This window comes from Carcharhinus amblyrhynchos, chromosome 14 (genome assembly GCF_965287045.1).
Source record: "Carcharhinus amblyrhynchos chromosome 14, sCarAmb.v2.hapA, whole genome shotgun sequence".
In the NCBI taxonomy this organism is placed as follows: domain Eukaryota; kingdom Metazoa; phylum Chordata; class Chondrichthyes; order Carcharhiniformes; family Carcharhinidae; genus Carcharhinus; species Carcharhinus amblyrhynchos.
Window position 1 is genome coordinate 76,124,168 of NC_137337.1, and position 26,400 is coordinate 76,150,567.

Consider the following 26,400-nt stretch of genomic DNA (forward strand, 5'->3'; position numbering starts at 1 on the left):
GCAGGGACGGGATGGTGGGGGAGAAGGGTGGTGTTGGCTGGACGGTCCTTGTGTGTCAGATTGATATCAGCAGGGTTTTCATCCCTTTTCCAGCAGGAGTGGATTATGAAGTTGAACGAGATTATGCTTCCTTCATATGTATGTTTTCGTACGGTCAAGGAAATAGCCTCAAGAGGCTTTGGTGGAATACAAAAGTGTGTTGCATGTCCGAAAATGTGCAGATTAGGTGGATTGGACATGCTAAATTGCCTCTTAGTGTCCAAAGATGTAGAGGGTTAGGTGCGTGTTGTAAATGTGTGAAGTTACGGGGATAGAACAGAGGGAAGGGTCTGAGTGGGATGTTCTTTCAGAGGATTATTGAAGACTCGATGGGCTGAATGGCCTCTTTCTGCATTGTGGGGATTCTATGGTTCGATTCTATATTGGATATTGGTAGTGAACACCAAAAGGATTTGGTCTCCCAAGGATGTTTTGTTTTAACACTCACGTCTCTTTAATTTGAAAGGATGAAGATGATGTGGATGTAAAGGAAGATTATGATCAACCAAATGAATTTTCTAGAAGACAAATAGTTTCAAACTGGGATAGATACAAAATCGAAGAAAAGGAACAGGAAGATAGCGATGAACCTTCGCGAGGTACAGATTACAATGTGCTGCTGAGCTCTGCAGGTAGGGGACCTATGTTCTTCAAATATACAAAATAGATTCAAGTGCATAACAACTTTCAAACTTTAAATAGAAAATCTTTTCGAGTTACTTTGGAATGCAATATTGCTTTTTAATTCTGGACATTGGTGGGGAAAGGTACTTTAGCCAAGGCAGCTTCGCTTCCTCAAATCTAAGGAACTTCAGCATATCTGGCATTCAACTGGTTTAACCATCGATTGCCATATCTGACTGGACTACAACAAACAGACCTCACTGTCCCCTGCAAAACTGCTCAGTGTAGGATAATCATGAAAATAACCCTTGGCTTCTTGATTGAATTTACCAATCATCTCTGTTTAAAAGTTTAAAATTTATTTATTAGTGTCACCAGTAGGCTTATATTAACACTGCAATGAAGTTACTGTGAAAATCCCTTAGTCACCACACTCCGGTGCCTGTTTGGGTACACTGAGGGAGAATTAAGCTCTGTAAAGACTTATCTGTAGCTCCTGCAATACTCACCTACTGTAAAGACTTTTCTGCCCATCACACAAATGATGAATGTGCTACACAAATTTCAGTGCATGTAGGCTTTACCCTTAAAGATTGGCAGATCGTAACTAATAGTCTGTCCCTTCCACTATTCGCATCGGGCAAGGTACAAACCATACCTGACCAGCTGCTGCTTGCAAAACTGAAAACATGAGATGTGATTTTGCACTTGGGCAGTGTTTGCTAAATAACCCTCAGCATGCTACAAATTACACTGACAACCATTTTAAGATTGTCAGATGGGCTTGCAGTGTGGCACATTTGCAGGTGTTGTAAGCTACCTATATTAACACGGCCCTCCTAATGAAGGAGCAGCGCTCCGAAAGCTCATGATACCAAATAAACCTGTTCAACTTTAACCTGGCTGTGAGACTTCTTACTGAGTAGAGAGGAATTGGGCGGGATTTTCCAGCTGTCCCCGCCGGCAGGATCTTTTGGTTCCGCCGACCAGCGTTGCTGTGGGTTCCCCGGCAGCAGAGGGTGCAAACGATGGGAAGTGGGGAAAGAAAAGTCCCACCGATGTTTCTGAAGCTTTTTATCTTGCACTCATCAGGACAAATGCAAAAATGCCAAATTTCAAACTATCATTCTTGCGTTTGCCTTGATGGGCGTAAGACGAAAAGTTTCAATCAGCAACTTGCCTCCCTTTCCAGCAATATTCAAGCAATGTGTTGGGCCTTTTTGCTAACTGGAACTCTCAAGTTCCAGTTTTGTAGATCCCTGGTCAGATTTGAGGCTGGTACTGGTTGGTATCAGTGCCTTGTACTTCCAGGCCTTTGACAGAAATTGAAGATCGCTACAACTGTCATGTTTTCAGTGTAAAGGAAGTATTGCATTTACAATAAAATTGAAGCCCAAAATTATTTCAAAACCAGTTATCCTCTTTATATCTACCATAATAGTAAATTATTGTAGGTATAAAAAGGCTAACTGATTTTGAAATAGCTTTGTGCTTCAATTTTATTGTAACATGTTATATTTTCCTGTTATTTTCTTGATCAACTTGCAATTTACTGATGAGTTAGCATTAGATTAAATTTAAATTCTTGAGCAAGTGCCTACTACGTGATCATTTTAATATTGTAGTTATTGTATTGTATTGTATTAAATGATGTGCACAGCAATAAAACAGGGATTTGATGCTGTACAGTCCAACGTAAGACCAAAAGTCATTGAAGTATGAATAAAGCGAATGGCAAGGCTGGCACCTCAGAAATCAAGGTCATGGATTGTGAAGAACTATCCATGTTTAATTTAAAGTTTATTTATTGGTGTCACAAGTAGGCTGCATTAACACTGCAATGAAGTTACTGTGAAAATAGAAGTTAAAGTTTATTTATTAGTCACAAGTCGGCTTACATTCACACTGTAATGAAGTTCCTGTGAAAATCCTCTAGTCACCACACTCCATCGCATGTTTGGGTACACTGAGGGAGGATTTAGCATGGCCAATCCACCTAACCAGCACATCTTTCAGAATGTGGGAGAAAAGCCACTTAGATGCAGGGAGAATTTAAGATCAAAAGGCCAAAAAAAATCAACTTGCAATTTACTAATGAGTTAGCATTAGATTAAATTTAAGTTCTTGAGCAAGTGCCTACTACGTGATCATTTTAATATTGTATTTATTGTATTGTACAACTACACGTAAAAAAGTTTGCATGTAAGAATTTGCAATTGTCACATCTTCACAGTGTCCCAGAGTGTTATGCAATATAGGATTACCTTCAAAGTTGGATCACTGTTTTTGATTGGTATATGTGGCAGGCGGTGTGTACACAACAAGATCAGTCCTGCAAATGAATGGCTGTCCAGATAATCTATCTGTGGCAATCATAGTTGAGGGAGGAATGTTGGCCGTGACACTTGGGAAAACGCCTTTCTCTGAAATAGTGTCAAGCAATCTTTTGCATACACCAGTGCGACACGGTGGCACAGTGGTTAGCACTGCTGCCTCACAGCGTCAGGGACCTGGTTTGATTCCCAGCTTGGGTCAGTGTCTGTGTGGAATTTGCATGTTCTCCCTGTGACTGCGTGGGTTTCCTTCGGGTGCTCCGATTTCCTCCCTCAGTCCAAAGATGTGGGGGTTAGGTGGACTGGCCGTGCTAAATTTCCCCTTAGTACCAGGGGGACTAGCTAGACTAAAATGCATGGGCTAATGGGGATTGGGCCTGGGTGGGATTGTGGTCGGTGCAGACACGATGGGCCAAATGGCCTCCTTCTGCGCTGTAGAACTCTAATGCGGGTTGACAGAGTGTTGGTCTGATGTCCCATCTGAAAAACAGCACCCCTGACCATGCAGCATTCTCCGTCAATAGTATTTGAAATCTGTTGCAAACCCCAGACTTGATTAAGGAGCTGGTGTTGAAAATCCAAGGTTGAACTAGTCAGGTGGTCGTGTACGCTCGACTTTATAATGATCAATATTCATGAAATAAATAAGTTACCCTTTGCCCTAAAATTTAAATGGTTCGATGCTGTATTAGCATTTTACGTCAGTTCATTCTTGTTCAGTTGTTTTGGTTTCCTGTTGATTTAGGAAAAATATCTATTACGGGGAGACAAAGTGTTGGAAATTGCTGGACCAGCAGCCGCATCTTTTACGTCAGTCTTGCTGCATCATTCGTTCCCTCCCTGTTAATATTGCCTGCCTTCCTCCCATGTTCTCCACATGGATCTTTCTTCCTCCTGTTCAATCAATCTGCTGAGGTCCTGACCTCACGCTAGTTCTTCATTCCTGCCTGTTGGATTGCAAGCATAACTTTTCAGACTTTCAGAGTTTTTAAGCAAATATACACTATGTGTGATAAATGAAGAGATAGGCAGGGTAATGCTGCGCCACAATGACAGCCTCCCCATCCATTGACTCTGTCTACACTTCCCGCTGCCTCAGCAAAGCAGCCAGTATAATTAAGGACCCCAGCCACCCTGGACATTTTCTCTCCCACCTTCCCCTGTCGGGAAGAAGATTCCAAAGTCTGAGGTCACATACCAACCAACTCAAAAACAGCTTCTTCCCTGCTGCCATCAGACTTTTGATTGGACCTACCTCACATTAAGTTGATCTTTCTCTACACGCCAGCTAAGACTGCAACACCATATTCTGCACTCTCTTGTTTCCTTCTCTATGAACGGTATGCTTTGTATAGCGCGCAAGAAACAGTACTTTTCACTGTCTGCTAATACATGTAACAATAATAAATAGAATCAAATAATAATAAAAAGATTGCCCTTTTTGGTGCTTACTGAATGCATTTAATTTGTTTCCTTTGTTAGCATTTGCTTTCTGATTGTGACAGATTTTAACCCTGCACATATAGCTTTGAAGTACAGTCTGTGCACAGGCACCATATATGGAATGGTACATAGGGAATAGCACGGGATGATTGTATAGTGGTTCCATCACCAATTACGGCTGTTTTAAGATAGTAGTGATATGTGGTATTTGACTGCTTGGAAGAATTGCAAATTAAACTGTGTGCAGCCTCTGATGCTTCACAAAGAATAATTATTTGCAAACCTGTACAAGGCAGATAGTTACACAGCATAGACAGAACCTGTTTGACCTGTTTTGCTTGTGCAGACCTTTTGAACAAGCTGTCCAGTTTGTCATCACATTCCTGCCTCTTCCTCATTACCTGCAAATTAACCTGTTCCACTGATACATCCCAATTGCCTTCTGGAAGATCCAGTGGGACCTGTTTCCACCGCCCTTTTGGTTCATGCATTCTACGTCATTGCACGCCTCTGCACTCATCCTATATTTAGTCTATAATCTCAGTTTCACACAGGTGAAGATTTTTCAAGCATTTGGAATTCAAATGTTCTAGTTGCACTTTAAGTTAATCAGCATTAAAGGTTAATAACTAGGAGTCAAGTTTTAACCTTAAACCCATCTAAGCTCTGCTTCAATGTAGAAAGAAACAAAATAGATGTCTCCTTATGGAATCATAGAAACCCTACAGTGCAGAAAGCGGCCATTTGGCCCATTGAATCTATACCGATCACAATCCCACCCAGGCCTACCCCCATATCCCAACATATTTACCAGCTAATCCCTCTAACCTACGCATCTCAGGACATTAAGAGGCAATTTTAGCATGGCCAATCAACCTAACCTGCACATATTTGGACTGTGGGAGGAAAGCGGAGCACCTGGAGGAAACCCACGCAGACACGAGGAGAATGTGCAAACTCCACATAGACAGTGACCTGAGCTGGGAATCGAACCCAGGTCCCTGGAGCTGTGAAGCAGCAGTGCTAACCACTGTGCTACCATGCTGCCCCTCTATTTAACTTTCCTCTATTGCCAATTATTTTAAATCTATAAGCCACGGTTCCCAACTTCCTGAGGGCAATCTCATATGGCCAGAGGACTGAGGAGTGATTTTATGTCGGGGAGCTGGCATGCAGGCACGTATAACTAGAGGAGGAGATTACAGAGATAGGGGACAATCCGACAGTTGATTCTTTTGCAGTGTGCAAAGTCAGCGGCTGGGATTGTGGTACGTTTGTGTGTGTGTGTGTGAGAGACAGTACAGAGACTTTAGCATTCTGAACTGTTGGTAGGTGATGTAAATTGGGGTCCACTGTTGGGTCATTGCAGGTATCAAACTTAAAGGTGACAGACTTGGGTAGAATCGCAGCAGCACAGGGGGACAGAGACAGGATGGAAATGGACAACCTTTAAGAAAACATTATAAAATCATTTGTCTTTAACCCGATTTATTCTTCTCACTGTTCACATATGGAGCTTGTACAGAACAAAAACCAGTCCAGAGAAGATGATTCGTAAAATGTGAACTTTATCTTTCTATTTTGCACTCTGCTAAATTAGTGTAACGATTGCCCCCCCACCCCCCCATTGCTTTCTAAAGTTGCAATTCATTTAATATATTTGTTGCTAATACATTTAGAACACTCAAAGTCCTTGAATTTTCCTCTCTTCAATCTCCATTCCTCTCATGAAGCTAATGACTCAGGTGGGGCTATAGTTCAGTAGCTGGAAGGACAGTAATTAGTCATCCTTCATTGTTAAACCTAGGCAATAACGTCAGGAATGTATTTTAACTGTGGAATGCATTTCAGCTGAGCCTAATGATGCACCTCCCACACAGAAACTAGAAGCAGGCGTAGGCCATTCGGCCCTTCGAGCCTTCTCCAACATTCATTTTAATCTTGGTATATCATTGAATTCAATGTCCTGATCCCCACTTCCTCCCAATATCCCTTGATTCCTTTAGCCCCAAGGACTATATCTAATTTCTTATTTTAATTTTATTTATTTTATTCAATTCTTTTATTTAATTCTTCTTTTATTCTTTTATTTTAACTTATTTAAATAACTTCTTTTATCTAATTTCTTCTTGAAATCAAGCAGTGTTTTGGCTTCAACTATTTTGATAGTGAATTCCACACATTCACCACCCCGGGTGTGAAGAAATTTCTCCTCACTTTAGTTCTAAAAGGTTTACCCCTTACTCTCAAACTATGATCCCTAGTTCTAGACTCTTACCCCCGCCCCCCCAATCGTTGGGAACGTTCTTTCTGAATCTACCCTGTCTAATCCTGTTGGAATTTTCTAAGTTTTGTAACATGTGCCTAGGTATACTAGGTTCACTGCATTCTATTCGAAAAAGTTGACTTCAACCATTTTTTTCTCTTGTTACATTCTCAGCACAGACTTGGCTAAGATCAGTTGGTTCAACACAGATTAGGGACCAAACCTGATGTGCCATAAGGGTGCATATCTTAATACCAACCGAACAGTGCACTTGCCACTAAGCTATTGAGAGAAAATGCTGGTCTCAATATAAGCTTGTAGTTTTCCACTTTTCAAGTGAAAAACAATAGGGTGGCATGGTGGGTTAGCATTGCTGCCTCACAGTGCCAGGGACCCTGGTTCGATTCCTGGAGTCTGAAAGATGTGCTGGTTAGGTATATTGGCCATGCTAAATTCTCCCTCAGTGTACCCAAACAGGCGCTGGAGTGTGGCAACTAGAGGAATTTCACAGGAACTTCATTGCAGTGTTAATGTAAGTCTTAGTTGTGACTAATAAATAAACTTTGCTTTTTTGGAGTTCATTTGATTTAAATAATCCCACACATTGCTTCTGCACTGAAGGAATTCTATGAGGAAACAATGTTAAGGATCTTTTAGAAATATCCAACAAGTCTGACCCTTCCCTCTCAAAGCAACCAGACAATTCTGTTTTCCCCTACATTTCAAATGTGCGATTTGCCGTTCCAATTTAGTACGAGATGCAGTCAAGCCAGGGATGGGCAGTGGAGCTATAGCAGGTAACTTGATCCTGAGGGAGTAGAACGGGCATCGCAGTTATTATCTGAGCAGCCAAGCAGAATCGGCACTGAAAGGGAAAGTTATATAAACCAACTGAGTGAGTCAGGGAGAGCATCATAAAGATCTGGTTAGCTGTATTCACTAATATGCAATGCAGCAGCACAAAATGATTTCTGTCTAGTCTGGGATTAGTGATTTTACAGCTACTGCTTTTCCTCCATTACCAAGAGTAAAAATGTTATAGTTTCATAAGGCATTATTGTGTTTTTTGAAAGAAAGGATGTCAAAGCAAAATAGGTAGAATTATTGTGCAATGCAAATCCCCTGTTATGGACTGATTACCTCTGAAGGCAAGCTTTACACATCTGCACATTAAGTTTTAATGAGAACATGTCACTCCTGTGATAGTTGCTCTTCTGATCTTTCTTACATGTTGCTTCTAGATTTCTGTTATCTATATATAGTCTATATTTCCCTCTGCAAATTCGAGAAAAAAAAATTTTTTATGCCCGCAAGCATAACATGGAATGCTGAGACCACAGTACTTTCCACACTAAATTAGGTTATATAACTTAAAACATGTGGTTAATATTCTGTAATGAGCATGATGAACTGAATTGTGAACACAAAATTTTGTTAGCCAGGTCACGTAGAATGATTAATGTATAGATCAAACATGTGGTGGGGTAACGGTAAAGGTGTACCTTTCAACTACATTAATTTTTCTTTCCCAAGCAGTTGACCACAGTACAAGTTTGTCTTGTAAACTTGTGGTTTTCCAGTTATTTGTTGGGAATGCAAACTGTGCAAGACATTACACGGCATTGCCTGGCGAGAGTTTTATTATCTACCAATGAAACAGAACTTGTTAGGGATCAGCAGACGAACACAAATATTTTAGAATGGCTAAGATACTGTTTAAACAGACCAATATACAACCTACTACTTGGTTTTTAAAAAAAGTGTGTTAAGAATCACTACCCGTGCAAGTTAATTTTTAAATAGATTTGTGCCACAAAGAACTTACTTACAAAATAGCAGTATACATGCATACAGCTTCATCTCCACTGACCAGCTTTCTTCAACACACAGACTGCTGGTTTCGAAACGGATTCTGAAGGTAGAAAGCTAAGCATAGGGGTATTGCCGTATCCCATCTGTTATCCTTTTGCCCCACCTCACAAATGTGAAACTCATGTATTAGCAGATTCTCCTTCTTGCAAATGAATTTCTTCCTTAGCTCCTTCTCCTTCATCTTTGCTGTTCATGATGCTGGTTCAGACTTTTCCTCGGCTTCTGCGTGACAACCTTGACAGCTTTATGAAAAATTAAAAGCTGTCACTTGTGTTTACACCATGAGGCCATAGCAACTGACCCAAAATAATCCAAAGGTTCACAGTGATCTTTTAAAAATACAACTATCACAGCAGCTCCTGTGCTGGGCTCTCCACTCCCTGTTTGTTCTGTTGGTTACCATTGTCTATCGCAATTATAGTCTGCTGCTGATCATCACATCGTGTCAAGCCACAGGGCTTTTGCTGGAAGTTCACAGCTTTGCATTTTCAGTTTGAATAGGCAGAGCAGGACAGAGATGTACGTGCATCATGTTCACTCTTGCAGCCTCTATCGAGTACATTTGTACAACATTGGACATGTGAAAAGATGAAAAGGAATCTTAAAGGGCAAGATGTCTCACAATCTCTCGGGACAATGAGAATGTATGGCATCAAGACCCTGCTGATAATGAGCTGTTCAATTCAGGCAATGACGGATGCTTTCATACATAATAAACCAATTAATCACTGGGTCTGAGTGATAGCAATGTCTGATAATCAGAGGAGAAACTGATATTATAGCTACTGATTGTTTCTCTATGTTTGTACTCATAAAGCTCATTCTTAAAGGATTAATTTAAATTGTGCTCAGCTGACCTGACAGATTGTGTGTTTTTTACATATTTCTCACTTACAATACTGTGACTCTTAATAAATGTTTCTATTTGATTTTTTTTGTTATTGAATTATTAAGCTTGGAGCCATTTCCTTGAATATTATGAAGCTCAAACATCATGTGGAATTAGTGGAAATAATTTAAAAACGACACCCGGAGTTGTCTCTTGCTGGTTCATCCTTGCTGGGCTAGCTGAAGATAATACCATATTTGACCCCCTCATGCCAAGCTGGCTGTTTTGAGTGTAGAGAGTGGTAGGGATATTTTTCTGAGAAATAATTCTAAAACTGTTATGTGGCCAGCTTTAAAAAATACATTAAAAGCGGTTCTTTCCTTTTGCGTAGAGATTTTGTGATGCCAGATACAGTTTGGAATCATTTATTGTCTGCTTGCCTGCCTAATCCATTGACGACTATCAGAGTCCCTTTCATGCTTGAGATACCAATTTGCTGAATTCTTGGTTGGTTTTATGTTATCAGAGTGCATCCAGCGAGGGAGCGAGAACACAGGTTCACTTCTATTGGTTGCACCCCATAGTGCCATTGACCCTGTGCTGTAAGAGGCAATGGCATCTTAATCCCGTTAAAATGTGAACCTACAAGTGTGCAAGGGGGCTGGTTTCAAAGAATTAAATGTGGACTGCTGGTCCCCTTTGTGTTCACTGACACATCACTCCACAACGGAGAGAATGTGGCCAGCCCACAACTTTAAATTTGAAAGGAGGGGAGAGTGACACTCAGAGAACGGTACAGTGGTTGACACTGGTGCCTCACAGCACCAGGGACCTGGGTTCGATTCCCGGCTTGGGTAACTGTCTGTGCGTGTTTCCCCGGGTGCTCCAGTTTCCTCCCACAGTCTGAAAAATGCGCTGGTTAGGTGCATTAACCCGAACAGGCGCTAGAGTGCGGTGACTAGGGGAATTTCACAGTAACTTCATTGCAGTGTTAATGTAAGTCTACTTGCGACACTGATAAATAAACTTTAAACTTTTAAGAGATTGTTGAACTTACACAGGAGGCAAAGACCAGAGCAACATGAGAGTGCTTTTAATTTTCCATGCCGTTTCCACTCTTGACCATGGCCTCATACACTGTTCCAATGAAGTTTAAGGAACAACGCCTCATCTTTCAGTTGGGTACTTCACAGATATCTGTCGGGGGGCGGGGGGGGGGGGGAGGAGGGTGGTGTTTTCCCATCCTACCCATCACAGGAATTGGAGCAGGTGGAGGGGCAGACCATGCCAAGGTTGGTTGACCTTGGGCGAGATTTTCTGGTTTTGGGGTGAGCACAGTGGGAGAATCCCACTCTTGGACTCAACATTGATTTCAGTAACTTCAGACCGTAACCACTGCCCATGTCTTTCTTTGGAGCAGATGCAGTTAAATGTTGACATACTGCTCTCCACTGACCCATGTCTTTTTTGGAGCAGATGCACTGACCCATGTTTTGTTTCTTGTCCCATTTCTACCTCCTTTTGCCTTGCACCACCAACCCCCTTTGCTGTTACGTCATGCCTGACTTCCACCTCCTCACTACCTCCTCTTTAGTCTTCTCCTTCCCCACATCTCTTGCTTAAGAACTATTGCATCTGTAATTTTGTTCAGTTCTTTTTTATTCTTTCATGGCATGTGGATGCCACTGGCAAGGCCTGCATTTGTTGCCCATTCCTAATTGCCCTTGAACTGAGTGGCTTGCAATAGACATTCCAAAGTGGCAGTTTCAAGTTTCATGGAATAGAGGGTAACAGATTGGCTCACTATTAGGAAAAAGAGTTGGCATAAATGGGTCTTTTTTTGGTTCGTAAGATATAGGAGCAGAATCTGCTGCACCATTCGATCATCCGCATTTTCCTGCCTTCTTCCCAGAACCCTTCAACTCATTAGCAACTAAAAATCTGTAGTTAGTGGGTTCGTAACGAGTGGTGTGCCACAGGGATCTGTGCTGCGGACTCAACATTTTATAATTTGTTCAAATGGCATGGATGAAAATTCTAAGTTTATTCTTGTCACAAGTAGGCTTGCATTAACATTGCAATGAAGTTACTGTGAAAATCCTCTAGTCGTCACATTCCAGCGCCTGTTCGGGTACACTGAGGGAGAATTTAGCATGGCCAATACACCTAACCAGCATGTCTTTCGGACTGTGGGAGGAAACTGGAGCATCTGGAGGAAACCCATGCAGTCACGGGGAGGACGTGCAGACTCCACACAGTGACCCAAGCCGGGGATCGAACCCTGGTCCCTGGCACTGTGAGGCAGCAATGCTAACCACTGTGCCACCGTGTTGCCCAATAGGTAGGGAAAGAAATTCTGAAGAGTATGTAAGCAGGCTGCAAAACGACATAGCTAGGTTAAATGAGTGGGAAAATATCTGGCAAATGTGAAATTGTCTATTTTGACAGGAAGAATGAAAGGAAGCTTATTATCTAAATGGTGAGAGATTGCAGAGCCCTGTGATTCAGAGGGAATGGGCGGGTTGTCTTATGAGGAAAGGTTGGAGAGGTTAGGTTTGTATTCACAGAAATTTAGAAGAGCAAGAGATGACTTGATTAAAACCTGTCAGATCCTGAGGGCTCTTGACAGAGTGAATGTGTTTCCCCTTGTGGAAAGACATTCGAATTAGGGGTCATGGTTTAAAAATAAGGGATCGTTCTTTTTTTTATTCATTTGTGGGACATGGATGGCGCAGGCTGGCCAAGCTTTATTGCCCATCCCCAGTTGCCCAAGGGCAGTTGAGAGTCAGCCACATTGCTGTGGCTCTGGAGTCACATGAGGGCCAGTCCGGGTAAGGACAGCAAATTTCCTTCTCTCATGGACATCAGTGAACCGGATGGTTTTTTTCCGGCAATCAACAATGGTTTCATGCTCATCAGTAGATTCTTAATTCCAGATTTTTTTTATTGAATTCAGATTCCACCACCTGCTGTGATGGGATTCAAACCCGGATCCCCAGAACATTATCTTGATCCAGAATCCAGTTTCTGGATTAATAGCCTAGTGATAGTATCACTAGGCTATCATACTGATGGAGTTCATTTTTTTCTCTCTTCCTCAAAAGGCAATGGAAGTAGACTGTTTGAATATTTTTAAGGCAAAGTGAGGTAGATTCTTAGCTGGGGGTTGAGAGGTTATCAGGAGTAGACAGAAATGTGGCTTGATCAGATCAACCAAGATCTCACTGAATGGCGGAACAGGATCAAGAGTCCGAGTGGCCTTCTCCCACTCCTAATTTGTTTGTCCGTACTTGTGGAGTAACGAGGAAGGAGAAATTCAGGAACCAACAGATGAAAGGTTGGGGGGGGGGGGTAAAAATTTTGGGAGCATTGAAGAACGTAGTTGGGAAGAGATAGAAAAGGTATGGTTATCTGGTTTGGAGAGTGGGAGGTAAAGTGAGAGAGCAAGTGATGGAGGTGGAACTGCCAAGGAAAGAAAGAACCGCCTAATAACCAGATGAGCAGATTTTATTTTTAAAGTTTAAGATTTATTTACTAGTGTCATAAGTAGGCTGAAAATCTCCTATTTGCCACACTCCAGTGCCTGTTTGGGTGTACTGAGGGAGAATTTAGCATGGCCAATGTCCCGAACCAGCATGTCTTTCGGAGTGTGGGAGGAAACTGGAGCACCTGGAGGAAACCCATGCAGACATGGGGAGAACATGCACATGGACAGTGACCCAAGCTGGGAATCAAATCCAGGTATCTGGCACTGTGAGGCATCAGTGCTAACGACTGAGCCGCTGAGCCGCCCCACGTGCTGGGGAGCCATTGAAACACAACGTGATTGGAAGAGGAATGAGTGACTGACAGGAGGAGCCGGAGAAGAGTGATCAACCAGCATTGTGTGACCCCAAGAAAAACGGGAGGAGCTGAAAGAAGAACAAAATTCAGCTTCAGATTGTCAAGGCAGAAAGGTTTGTTTTTCTATCTTGGGGTAAACAGTTTTTATTATTTTGAGTTGTTGCTACCCATCATTTACCATGTTGCTCGGTGTTTGGTATTTTCAGCTGGGTTTACAGGAACTTTTTAGATTCTGTGCATTCAGAGCGCTGTCGTCTTGATGCCACATGACACAGCTAACTGCTGCAGCTTCCAGCAGTGAGGTGCCAGGAAAGTTCACCATCAAATAGACTAACAGAGGTTTTGGCTTCCGCAGAATTCATTTTTGAATTCAATGCCCTGTTGGCTGTGAAAACTGTTCCGTGCAGTGCGCAGGTTAACAAAAAACATGGACACTTTCCCCATCCTTCCCACGGGCAGTTCACATCTGTGCTCCAAAACCCCTTCTTTCCTTATCCAGGGGTTGAACCACTTACCATTGAATAGCTACAGGGCAGAAAGAGGCCACTCGGGCCATCGAGTCTTCACAGACTCTCCTCCAAAAGGGCATCCCACCCAGGCACACTCCTCCACTTTATCCCCATACTCCTGCGCGTTTACTGTGGCCAATCCACCTAACCTGCACATCTTTGGAGTGTAGGAAGAAACCAGAGCACCCAGTGGAAACCCACGCCAACGCAGGGAGAACGTGCAAACTCCACACAGACAGTGACCCAAGCCTGGAATCGAACCCGGGTCCCTGGCATTGTGAGGCAGCAGTGCTAATCACTGTGCCACCGTGCTAGTAAAAACAGTCAAATTTTATTTTTCCAAGTAGATTTTTATGCACACATACTTTCTCTTCTTCGAAGTGATTTATTCACTTGAGAGAGGGCGCTAAAAGGATTGCTGGACATGTTCTGACTTGTCAGTTAATGGGAATAAAAATATCAGATACATAAAACCCAGAAACTCTGTGGGATTTAATCAAGGTTGATGGTGAGAATTTCAGATTTTCAGTTTGGCAATATTTTCTGAATATAAATTGCCCAGTACCCCAAGAGCATGTTTGGACACTGTAAATTAGCTTGAAATTCCAACATTATTCTTTCCAGCATTCGGACATTAGACTGTAAGACGTAGGGGCAGTAATAGGCCTAAAGGCCTTTCGAGCCTGCTTTACTATTCAGCAAGATTAGGACTGATATGCCCTACTTCAACTCCACTTTCCCACAGAATTCCTGTGTCCCTTCATTCCCTTAACGTGTAAGAAGTGAAGCAAGCTTCTTTCACCCGCTGAAACATAATTTTTTCATAGTATTTGTGAAAGAACATTAAGTTAGGAACATAGGAATTTGGAGCAGAAGTTGGCAAATTCAGCCCTTCGAGCCTGCTCCGCCATTCAATCAGACCATAGCTGATCTCTTCCTGGTCTCAAATCCACCTCCCCACCTGTTTCCCATGTCCCTTTAACCCTTCTTTTTTATTGGACATATATTTATCTCCTTCTTAAAACCATTCAACGATTCGAACTCCACCATGCTATGGGGCAACGAGTTCCACAACTTCTTCACTCTCTGCAGGAAGTAGCTCCTCCTCACAAATCTCGAAATCTATACTGGTGACCTCTTGTTCTAGATTGTCCCATAAGAAGAAACATTTGGTCCACATTTATTTTATCAAATTACAGTTCAAATTTCACAGTACATCCTAATTTTTCCTTCCCAAGTTAGGAATATGGAGTCGGGACAGTTCGCAGCTTTGTGAACACACTCGTGGAAAAAGTGACACGCGTGGTTGGATTTTGGGATGGCGTGAAGTGGGAGTTGAGCCTGCCACCCCAGAAAGGGTTTGGAAGCAGTCACAGGGGGTGCCAGGTTCTGAGGCATGCTGTGAAAAAGGCCTGCCTTGGAGATCCAACACTCTGGGGTGGGGGAGAGAAAGAGGAGGAGAAGGAAGAAGGGGAAGGGAAGAATAAAAGCAAAAGTAGCCTTCCAGGCCTCACCCATCCCCCCCACACATTCCTATGCCACATCATGCCCCCTCACACCCTCCACGTCGACCTATGTCCCTCTAACCACCTCCATGGCCTCTCACATTCTCCATCCCCTCTTCCCACCCTTCAAGGCCTCCCCATGCTCCATGCCAACTTATGGCCCTCTACCCATCCCATAGCTCCTTATAGCCCCTCTGTCAACTTAATAGCAACTCATTCTAATCCACCACCCTTTCCACTTACACCTTCCATGACAGCTCGCCCAGTATCCGCCATGAGAAGACCCCAGTGGTCACTACACTTAAAATGTGAAGCAAGGTTGGTTAGGAAGACTGGCACTATTAATCTTAATGAATAAGCAAAAGCTGCTTACATTTAGCGCTGGATCTGTAGTAACTGAACTCGTAAGAAAGCTTTAAGTGTGAGGATTTTTTGGGTACTATTCCAAAAGGGGAGTTACTGAATAAGTAGTGCGAGACAAATTGGTTTTGAGAACAAAATTAGATTTTTTAAGATGTGGAGCCGGTGTTGGACTGAAGTGGGCACAGTCGGAAGTCTCACAATACCAGGTTAAAGTACAACAGGTTTATTTGCAATCACGAGCTTTTGGAGCACTGCTGCTTCCTCAGATGACTCACCTGCGTGCTCTGAAAGCTCGTGATTCTAAATAAACCTATTGGACTCTAAGCTGGTGTTGTGAGACTTCTTACTAGATTTTTTTGAATGATAATTTCTTAACTTTTATAGTCTAATATTTACATGATATTATAACTATAATTTCAGCATTCATTAAGGAAAGCTGAGAGCTCAGATGCAATCTCTTAAGACACCAGAATAGCTCCTCAGCCCCGGAGTCTGATGAGACTTTTGATGATGGTCCAGTTGTTTCATTCTGTATCTCAGTGTGCGGTTTGACTGACTTGCCTTTTCTGCATTGTGAGAATAGGGACATGACATTTGCATGGAGAAAGGTTGAAATAGAACTGTCAAAATAAATTTAATCTGCCGTAATTTACCATTGTTCGTGCCTCTGTGATAATAATGCTTGCATTTGTTTTGTTTTGTCAGCATCTCCCACTTTAACCTGCCGGCTGCTGTGTTTTCTTTTCCATTGTCTGGCTAATAATTGATCTTTTTTCACACAATGGTTAGCACTGCTGTCTCACAGCGCCAGGGACCCAGGTTCAATTCCGGCCTTCGGTCACTATCTGTGTGGAGGCTGCACGTTCTCCCCATATCTGCTTGGGTTTCCTCCAGGTGCTCAGGTTTCCTCCTACACTCTAAAGATGTGTGGGTTAGGGTGCATTGGCTGTGCTAAATTGCCCCTTAGTGTCAGGGAGATGAGCAGGGTAAATGCATGGGGTTATGGGGATAGAACCTGTACTGACTCGATGGACCAAATGGCCGCCTTCTGTACTGTAATGATTCTATGATTAAGAGAGCTTATATGTTAAAACAAGCTGATTTAATATTGTGCAATGCAAACCATTATTTTATATGGTGAGCAACTTCGGAGATGCTGTATTTTTTTGCCTGCTCTTACACCTGCCCTTTTCATTGTTTGTATGTTTTATCTACTTAACTTGTTTTGCCGAAACCTCTAATGGGAAAATGTTGATAGAGAGGCTGGTCATAGATATCTGGAACCTCAAATTGGCTGACACATCAAAAGCTATCCTGTGTTGGGCACATTTCATCACAATAATTGATGAGAAAATGCTTAATCACAGAATGTGTTAACTGGAGGCTGGCCATCTGAATATGTACTCATATTCCCAGGGTTAGAGACCTACATTTTTAAAAAATTCATTCATGGGGCATTGGCGTTGCTGGCTGGCCAGCATTTATTGCCCATCCCTAGTTGCCCTCAGAGGGCAGTTGAGAGTCAACCACATTGCTGTGGGTCTGGAGTCACGTGTAGGCCAGACCAGGTAAGGAAGGCAGATTTCCTTCCCTAAACGACATTAGTGAACCAGATGGGTTTTTCCAACAATCAACAGTGGTTTCATGATCACCTGTAGATTCTTAATTCCAGATATTTTTTATTGAATTCAAATTCTAACATCTGCTGTGGCGGGATTCGAACCTGGATCTCCAGAACATTAGCTGAGTTTCTGGATTAATAGTTTATTTATAATACCATTAGGCCTTTGCCTGCCCTACGACAACATTATTTGGTCCGAGATAGGGAAACAATTGATTTTGAAACTTCATAACTTTAATTGGATGCGACTAAAATTCACTCCTGCGCCCAAGAAAGGGGAAAGACAGAAACTTGCAGGCCAGTTTGTCTTGCCTGGGTTGAAAGTGAGATACCAGAGCCCACAATATGGGATGCAATTAGTAAACACCTTAGAAAAATATAGAATAGCCATTTGATTTGATTTATTTTTGTCACATGTATTAGTATAGTGAAAAGTATTGCTTCTTGTGTGCTATACAGACAAAGCATACCGTTCATAGAGAAGGAAAAGAGAGAGTGCGGAATGTAGTGTTACAGTCAGAGTTGCGTTTAATGTGATTATTTGACATCCATTGACTCTATCTACACTTTCGGCTGCCTCGGAAAAGCAGAATGTAATGTTACGGTAGCTGTGGGGGGGAAGAGAAAGATCAACTTAATGCGAGGTAGGTCCATTCAAAAACCTGATAGCAGCAGGGAAGAAGCTGTTATTGAATTGATTGGTACTTGTCCTCAGACGACAAATTGTTAGCATAGTTTTCAAAAGTACGAGCTGCAATTCTCTAATTTAAATATTACTTTTTGAGAGTAATAAACAAATTGTACAAAATATTGCTTAAGGCACTGTGAAGAGTACTCTGTAATTTTGAGCATCCAATTATAAAAAGAATATCGAAGTCATGCAAAGTGCTGGAAAAAGTCTGTGTTGGTAAAATGTAACTTGAAGAGAGATCTGAGTCCTTCCAAAAGAGTGGAAGAGCTTATGTGCAGAGTTGATAGAGGGGTTTGAAATTGTGAAAAGTTTTGATAGTGTGAGAGATAAGGCCCATGTTCAGTTTGTTTGGGGAGCGTGGAGTGGTCACTTTGACCAATACTGTCATGGATAGATGCATCTGCAGCAAGTAGGCTGGTGAGTAAGAGACCGAGTAAGTCTGTTGGTTCTCTTCTGATTTACCTCAGGCCTGACCTGGCGTCTATATCCTTCAGAAATTGGCCAGTGCTGTCAAGGATGGTGCTACTACATGACTCTTAGTGTTGAATATTGATGTCCCTACCCAGGGCATGTTCTAAGCACTAGTTTCTTCTAACAGTTGTTCAACATTGAAGAGTACATGAGGATGATAGGTGGTAATTCCTGACCTGATGCTGTGAGACTTCATGGGGTCTGGAGATGAATTTGAATGGTTGCAGCAATGCAAAAGACCATTTGGCCCATCATATTCTTGCCAGTTCTCTCCAAGAATAATTTAGCTGAACCCCCTTCACCACCCTCTCCTTTTGGTCACGCAGATATTTTCTTTTCTCTACCCAATTCACTTATGAAAGCCTCGTTGAGTCTGCCTCCACCACCTGCTCAGACAGTGCAATCCAGATCCTAAGCACTCACTGTCTAAGAGAAAGCTCTCTGGTGTTAGTTGCTTTGTCACCTTTAGTAAGTGGTCACTGATTCCCGATCATCCCAGCAATAATGGGAACAGTTTCTCCCTACTTGCTCTGTCCAGACTCCTCAATAGGACACTGCTATCAAACTTCTCCTCGACGTTCTCTTCTCCAAGCTGAACAGCCCCAGCTTCTACAGTCTATCCACTTAACTAAAGCGCTTCATCTCTGGAACCATTCTCATCAATCTTTTCTGTACTTTCACTAAAACCTTCATGTCCTGCCTAAAGTGTGGTCCCCAGAATTTGGCACAATACTCTAATTGAGACCAAAGCAGCATTTTGTAAAAGTTCATCATAATTTCTTAATTTTCCAGCATCCGCAGTATTTTGCTTTTAGCCAGTGTTTAACTCACTGCTACTTCTCTTCCAGGAATGCCTACCTTAAAGAAGTACTGTTCTCCTCTCCAACAGGATTTCCGTATCTCTCTCCCCCTCTATCCACCTTCACTGCTTCCCATTTCTCTCTTAGTGTTGGTCATTCTATTTTACTGAATGTTTTACTGTTCTCTACCTTTTATTTCTTTATTGTCTTTCGTATATTCTCTTTATGGACAGCCAATAGTAGTCTTTCCCCTGGTTTCTGTGGCTATGACTCATCTTTCATTCCCTCCCCCTGCAGTATAAATACCTTCTATGCCTTTTAGCTTTGACAGAGGGTCATCTGAACTCGAAATGTCAGTTCTTTCCCCTCCTTACAGGTGCTGCCAGACCTGCTGAGATTTTCCACTGTCTTCTCTTTTGGCTCTTGACGTTGTGTACTGTGGCTGTACTTATCAAGCTGAGGACCCGGTTTGCATTTTTTTAACACTTTCTCAACTTGCCTTGTCAGCTTCAATGCTTTGTGCACAGAAACCTGCGAGACTCGTTCTATTCCTCCACCCCCCTTTTAGATTTGTACCCTTTAGCTTTTTTGTCTCTCCCCCTTTTTCCTATTAAGATGCATTCTTTTCCAATTCTAAAGTTAATGTCGAGGACTCCCAGGATCACTTCCTCCCAACTGTACACCATTTGCCACTCCACTGTGTCTGTTCTACCAGTTGCGCACACACCAGTATCTGGGGATGGTGATAGAGATTGGGACATTAACTCAAAGGTACGATTCAGTGACATGATTATGCCAGAGTGTTGCTTGATGAGCCAGTAGGGCAGTTCTCCCAATGAGAGGGGGACTTTACAGGGTCAACTGGGTTGGGTCTTTGTTTTGTTCCAGCCTGATGCCCAGGTTGATGTCCATTGATCCTGTTTTACACTTACTAAACTTGTTAGTAGAAATTTGATACAACTGAGCAGCTTGGTAGGCCATTTCAGAGGACAGTTAACAGTAATTTCTTACGGTCTGGAGGCACATACAGAACAGACTGGCAGCATAGCGGTTAGCACTGCTGCCTCATAGTGCCGGGGAGCGGAGTTCAATTTTGGCCTTGAGTGACTGCATGGAGACTGCACGTTCTCCCCATATCTGCATGGGTTTTCTTCAAGTGCTCCGGTTTCCTCCCAGACTTCAAAGATGTGCAAATTAGGTTGATTGGTCTTGTTAAATTGCCCCCTTAGTGTCAGGCGGATTAGCTATGGTAAATGCATGGGGTTATAAGGACAGGGCCTGGGTGGGATTGTTGTCAGTACAGGCTCGTTGGGCCGAATGGCCCCCCTCTGCACTGTAGGGATTCTATGACTGGGTGACAATGGCAGCAGATCCCGTTCTGAAAAGGACATTAGTAATCTGGTTGAGTTTAATCAGTGGTCCATTGGTAACCATTACTAATGCTAACTCTTTCTTCCAGATTCATTTCATTAACTGAATTTAAATTACTGCAGCTGCCTGAACACATGTCCCTGGCTCATTCACCCAGGTTTCTGGGTTACTGGTTCAGGAACATATAATGCTACCATTCCGGATTGTCCATCTGGCAGTGGGTCTTCCTAAACCGCGGTGAAAGCACTCGATAAAAGCAAGTCTGGCTATATTTAAGGGAAATCTCTTGGAGAAAATTAAGTGATCAGAGACATTATTTATTATGTTTAATTTCTGTCATCTGTTAGATGCTGTAGATATGAGTTTAGTTGAAATAACCTGGTGTCGAAATTACTGCCTTTAGAACCACTTGTGTTTGCATTACAATATTTGTTCTTTGTAAGAGCTACTGAGTAGAATGAAGTGGGGTTATACTGTTTTGGTAAATACACATGCCTGGTAAAATTTATGATCCATTTTGACTTGAAGCATTGCACTGATTAATTTTTCAGTCAGTTGTCATCACTAATTAGCTACGGATGCCACTAAATCTCCGTATCAAACTCTTCCTTCTGCCAACTTCTATATTTTACTGTACAGTGTCACTTTTCCCTTCGGATCCTTTTAAAGTCTTAAAGTTTAAGTCTTTTTAAGTTTATTTCTTAGTGTCACAAGTAGGCTTACATTAACACTGCAATGTGTTGGACTGTGAAAATCCCCTAGTTGCCACACTCCAGCGCCTGTTTGGGTACACGGAGGGAAAATTTAGCGCGGCCAATGCACCTAACCAGCATGTCTTTCGGACTGGGGGAGGAAACTGGAGCGCCCGGAAGAAACCCATGCAGACGCGGAGAGAACATGCAGACTCCACACAGACAATGACCCAAATCGAACCCGGGATTTTGGCGCTGTGAGGCAGCATTGCCAACCACTATGCCGTCCAACAAGTGGTAAATTGTTAACAGCTAGTTAAATAAAAAGTCAGTCATTCATTGTGTTAGCATTTTTCAGGCAGAGTAGAAGTTATGTCTGCTAGAATGGACGATTCTACTTAAAAGCATCCCCGAATCTGTCGTCTTATTGCATTGTTCTCTGCCTGTTAGCACTGAGGACCACGCCGTTTACAGATGGTGCCAGTTAAAACATCAGTCCATTTGGAGATATTATTCCAAGTTTCAATTATTTTGGCAATTTCAGTTTTATTTTGAAGAAAGTGCTAAGTTTTCTAATTAACTTGAAGTTTGCACTGTATCCGCTGAAAAGTAGATCACTTTGTAACTTGTTTGAAATCAAGCTAGCTATAAAGTGCTATGATCTGTAAAAAGTGATTTACGAAAATTGCAATAAAGGTTTATGACAAGCAATCAAATTAAAAGAAGGTTCTCTGCAAGCTGTCTGACATCTGCCTGCAGAATTAAACAGATGTATTGGCAGAAGCGCGATAAGTAAGAGAGAGGCCTCTGTGGTCTAGACTGGAAATTTGTTAGGTCTGCCTTTGTATGAGTACTCAACCTATTGGCTACAGGTGTGATCAGTAACATCTGTTTGTTCACAGTCTATCATTTCCTTGTTCCTCATTATGTTGGTTATGAAGGATTTTACAATTTTCTCAGTTGCCTTTTTGAGAATATCCGTGTTTTATTATTGGATGGGAGGAATGGGAATTGGTGATGAAATAACGTAATACGGAATAAATGATGATATCCTCGGGTAAAATCGGTACCGCTTTTCTGAATGGTTTCAGGTCATTCACTCTTAAAGGCCAAACAGTTCAAAGACACTGGTCAGAAATCCATTTGAGAGAATAGAGGACCCACTACAGTAAGTCCTTGCTTTAAGTTGCCCATCTTAAGTCATCCCACTTTAACATTGCACGGTTTTATAGAGCTGCTATGTGCGTTTAGCATCGGGATTTTCATTTTAACCTCGTTTTGCACTGGATGTGATATAGAGCCATGTGACACGATTATTTTGGAGCAAGTGTGAGGAGAAGCATTCGAGTGCACATAAAAAATGTTTTATCTTCAAGCGTGGAAGCACAGTTTTATGGGATTTATGCCCACAGGTTTTTTTTTTGACGTTCTGTCACCATGTTTGATTGGTGTCTGGGGGAAAACATGCCCTGAGTGTATCAGTGACCACAGAGGATCTTGGGATACTGAAGTTCAGCAGGAGATCATGACCGTGGTGAGGCAAGTTGGTTTGAAGTTGGAATGAGACTGGCCTGGTGGGAGTGTCCCACGGAGAGAAATTGTCTGATGAAAACTTAATGTTTTACGCCAGAGCGTCAATGAGTTGAAAAGGAAAATCTCATTGAAACACCATCCTCTTGTGACCTGCCTGTGAAACGACTTTCAAGGAACATTGAAATTTTGTGGAAATTGTCTAAAAGGTCGACCCAAACAGGGAGCGCAGTGCCAAAGTGAACAGGATGTTCCATGACGGCATTATAAGGACATTACCAACAGAAGGAAAAGAAAACTGTCCAGTAGTCCTTGGATGTATTCTTCAAGTTAGGTGCTGATTCTAGCCCTCCACTCCATTAACTCCATCAGGACCCAGCTGTTCAACCCACACTGCCTAATATCACCCAAATCACTCAAACTTCAATCATTGAGCTTCTGTATACAGAAGGCTCTTGTGTCTGCACTCACTCAAAGTGTATGTGAAAATAGGCCTTTACCAACATCCAGAAAACAGCTCCCGTATCATGACACCACCTCTCATTGAGTAAGATCAATGGATGTTTCTCCCAAGTCTTTGAACTCCCACTTGATGAAGGTAGACGATGAAATTTATCATTGCTTCCAATGTGCCAAGGCCAGTGATCTGCTGAGAATAAGGGCACTTGATGATGATGATGATGATGATCTCCAATCTGAGACAAAGATCATGGTTGATTGGACAGCAATAATCTCCGCACTCCACACTGTGTTTCTGAGACTTGGACAACCAGCAGCAGACACCTCAAAGCACCACCATTGGGGCCTTTAAATCTCCAGAGCCAGTGACGAGACAGATGGGCTACCAGCACAGCCATCTCTCAAAGGAACAGACTTGGCCTTAATTTTTTCAAAGCCATCTCCACTGCAACATGCTCAGATCACCTCTGAAGAGGTCAAACATCTCCACTATCTCACAGTGACAGATTGAAATAGAGTAGTTCATTCAGAAAGGCACTGAACACATTGAGAGACTTCTTCAGGAACAACAGACAAAAAGTTGAGGTGGCGGAGAGGGTGTCCAAACAATTCATCCTGACGTTCCAAGCATCACCTACTTTGCACATGGTAGATTCAGCAGATTGTGCGTTAGTTTTGAGATGGCTGATATGTCCAATCAACAGGAGTAGTAGTAAGTCAGGAGGGACTGCTCAGGAAGAAAAAGAGTCTGGTGATTGTTATCTAAATTGAATTTCTACAGTATTTATTTTATACTTTAGTGATTTATTTTGGAAGCTGTTTCAACAAGGAATACACAGTGCTGTACAATATTGCAACTTGTATGTGTGTTCTTTTGAACACTTATTGTCCAAAGAAACCAAACTCCAGCTTTCACATTGATTCCAGTGGGAACCTGAGATTCACTTGAAGTAATTTCACTTAAGGTTACTGTCTTAAGGAATGGAACTAGGACTTTAAGTGAGAAATTGCTTTACTTGAGTTGGCATAAGCCTCAGCCAAAGAAGAACATGGACCACGTCAATTTGCACCGCTCCCTGCACGTAAAACAGTATGGAAAATCCTCAGTGCACTTTTTTGCAAGTGCTGTTTAATGTATCATACACCAAGACATCAGCAAACATACCTGCAGCACACAATTCAATGAAAATCCAATTGAAAATGGCCTGGAAGAATGATTATAGTGTAACGTTTAAAAAAAAAGTAAGCTTGAATAGCAGATTGAAGGACTCATCTCAGATTATGAAAGCTTTATTGGAAATTCTTTTTGCCGGAAAGGTTTTTCTGGGCTCTGCAGCAAGCTAACACGCACTGTTCTGTTCTGAACCACACAGGTCACTTCTTTGACGGGATTACCAGTGTCCGTCCTCCGCTTCGGAAGCAAGAACCTTTTGATGAGGGAAGCTATTTTGAGGATGAAAACAATGCTTGTACTGTGGTAACAGCTACAAAGAGCCTCCACTAAATGAAATTGCTTCTGAAACTTCAAAGGACTTCACAAGATAGATAAACCAAGAAAGGCATTCTGATCCATCTGAGCTTAAACACCTAAAAAGAAAAATCTACAATTGCCCTATGTGATGTCAAATTGCTCCTGTTGTTTTCAAATCCACTATTTCCCACACACCGATTCAGTTAGTCTAAGAGTCATTCAGTTAGTCTAAGAGTCAGAGAGCGTGGAAACAGGCCTTTTGGTCCAACTTGCCACCCTTTTTTTTTAAACCCCTAATCTAGTCTCAATTGCCCACATTTGGCCCATATCACTCTATACCCATTTTACCCATATAACTGTCTAAATGCTTTTTAAAAGACAAAATTGTACCCACCTCTACTACTACCTCTGGCAGCTTGTTCCAGACACTCACCACCCTCTGTGTGAAAAAATTGCCCCTCTGGACACTTTTGTATCTCTTTCTTCTCACCTTAAACCTATGCCCTCTAGTTTTAGACTCCCCTACCTCTGAGAAAAGATATTGACTATCTACCTTGTCTGTGCCCCTCATTATTTTATAGACCTCAACAAGAGCACCCCTCAGCCTCCTACACTTCAGGGAAAAAAGTCCCAGTCTATCCAGCCTTTCCTTATAACTCAAACCATCAAGTCCCTGTAGCATCCTAGTAAATCTTTTCTGCACTCTTTCTAGTTTAATAGTATCCTTTCTATAATAGGGTGACCAGAGTTGTGCACAGTATTCTAGGCATGGCCTTACCAATGTCTTGTACAACTTCAACAAGAGGTCCCAACAGCCAGTTATGTGGCAAAATTGTTGCTGACATCAATCCTAAATGTAACCATCACAGTTTGAACCTGTTTTCTTACCTTGTCATGTTATCCTCAATTGTTACCTTATTTACCTGTGTTCTGTTCACACCTCCGCTGTAGGTCCATTTTGTGCTTCTGTAGGTTTGATCTCTCCTTTGCTTTAGCTTCGTGTCACCTGCCAGGATCAGTTTGTGTTTAGTTTCTGAGTCCAGACTGATGTACGTTAGAAACTGGGCACCCTTATCGAGTCCTGTCGTGGCTCACAGAGAGCTTCCACAAGCTGCCAACCTTAACCTTGGATAGAAGAGCAAAACTTCAAAAAAGAGAGAAAGAAAGCTTTGCGTTTATTTGTTCTTACCAGCTTTTACAGATGCACCATATAAAGCATTCTTTCTGGTTGTATCACAGCTTGGTCTCGCTCCTGCTCAGCCTAAGACCGCAAGAAACTACAAAGGGTCGTGAACGTAGCCCAGCCCATCACGCAAACCAACCTCCCATTCATTGACTGTGTCTGCACTTCCCATGGCAAGCCTTGGCAAAGCAGCCAGCATAATTAAGGACCCCACGCACCCCGGATATTCTCTCTTCCACCTTCTTCCATTGGGAGAAAGGTACGAAAGTCTGAGATCACATACCAACCGATTCAAGAAGTGTCCTTCCTGCTGTCGTCAGAATTTTGAATGGACCTACCAGATATTAAGTTGATTTTTCTCCACACTCTATGACTGTAACACCATATCCCGCACCCTCTCCTTTCCTTCTCCCGTAGGTACTTGATGAATGGTATGCTTTGTCTGTATAATGTGCAAGAAACAATACTTTTCACTGTATATCAAT

The 26,400-nt window shown here is 42.3% G+C and overlaps 1 protein-coding gene across 1 annotated transcript in view; it reads left to right on the forward strand.

Moving 5' to 3' along the window:
- Positions 1 to 26,400, forward strand: part of aven (apoptosis, caspase activation inhibitor) — a 66,171-nt gene that overhangs the window by 4,978 nt on the left and 34,793 nt on the right. The window contains exon 2 of the mRNA XM_080203147.1: positions 506 to 671. Coding sequence (XP_080059273.1) covers positions 506 to 671 — 166 coding nt within the window. The remainder of the gene's footprint in view (positions 1 to 505; positions 672 to 26,400) is intronic.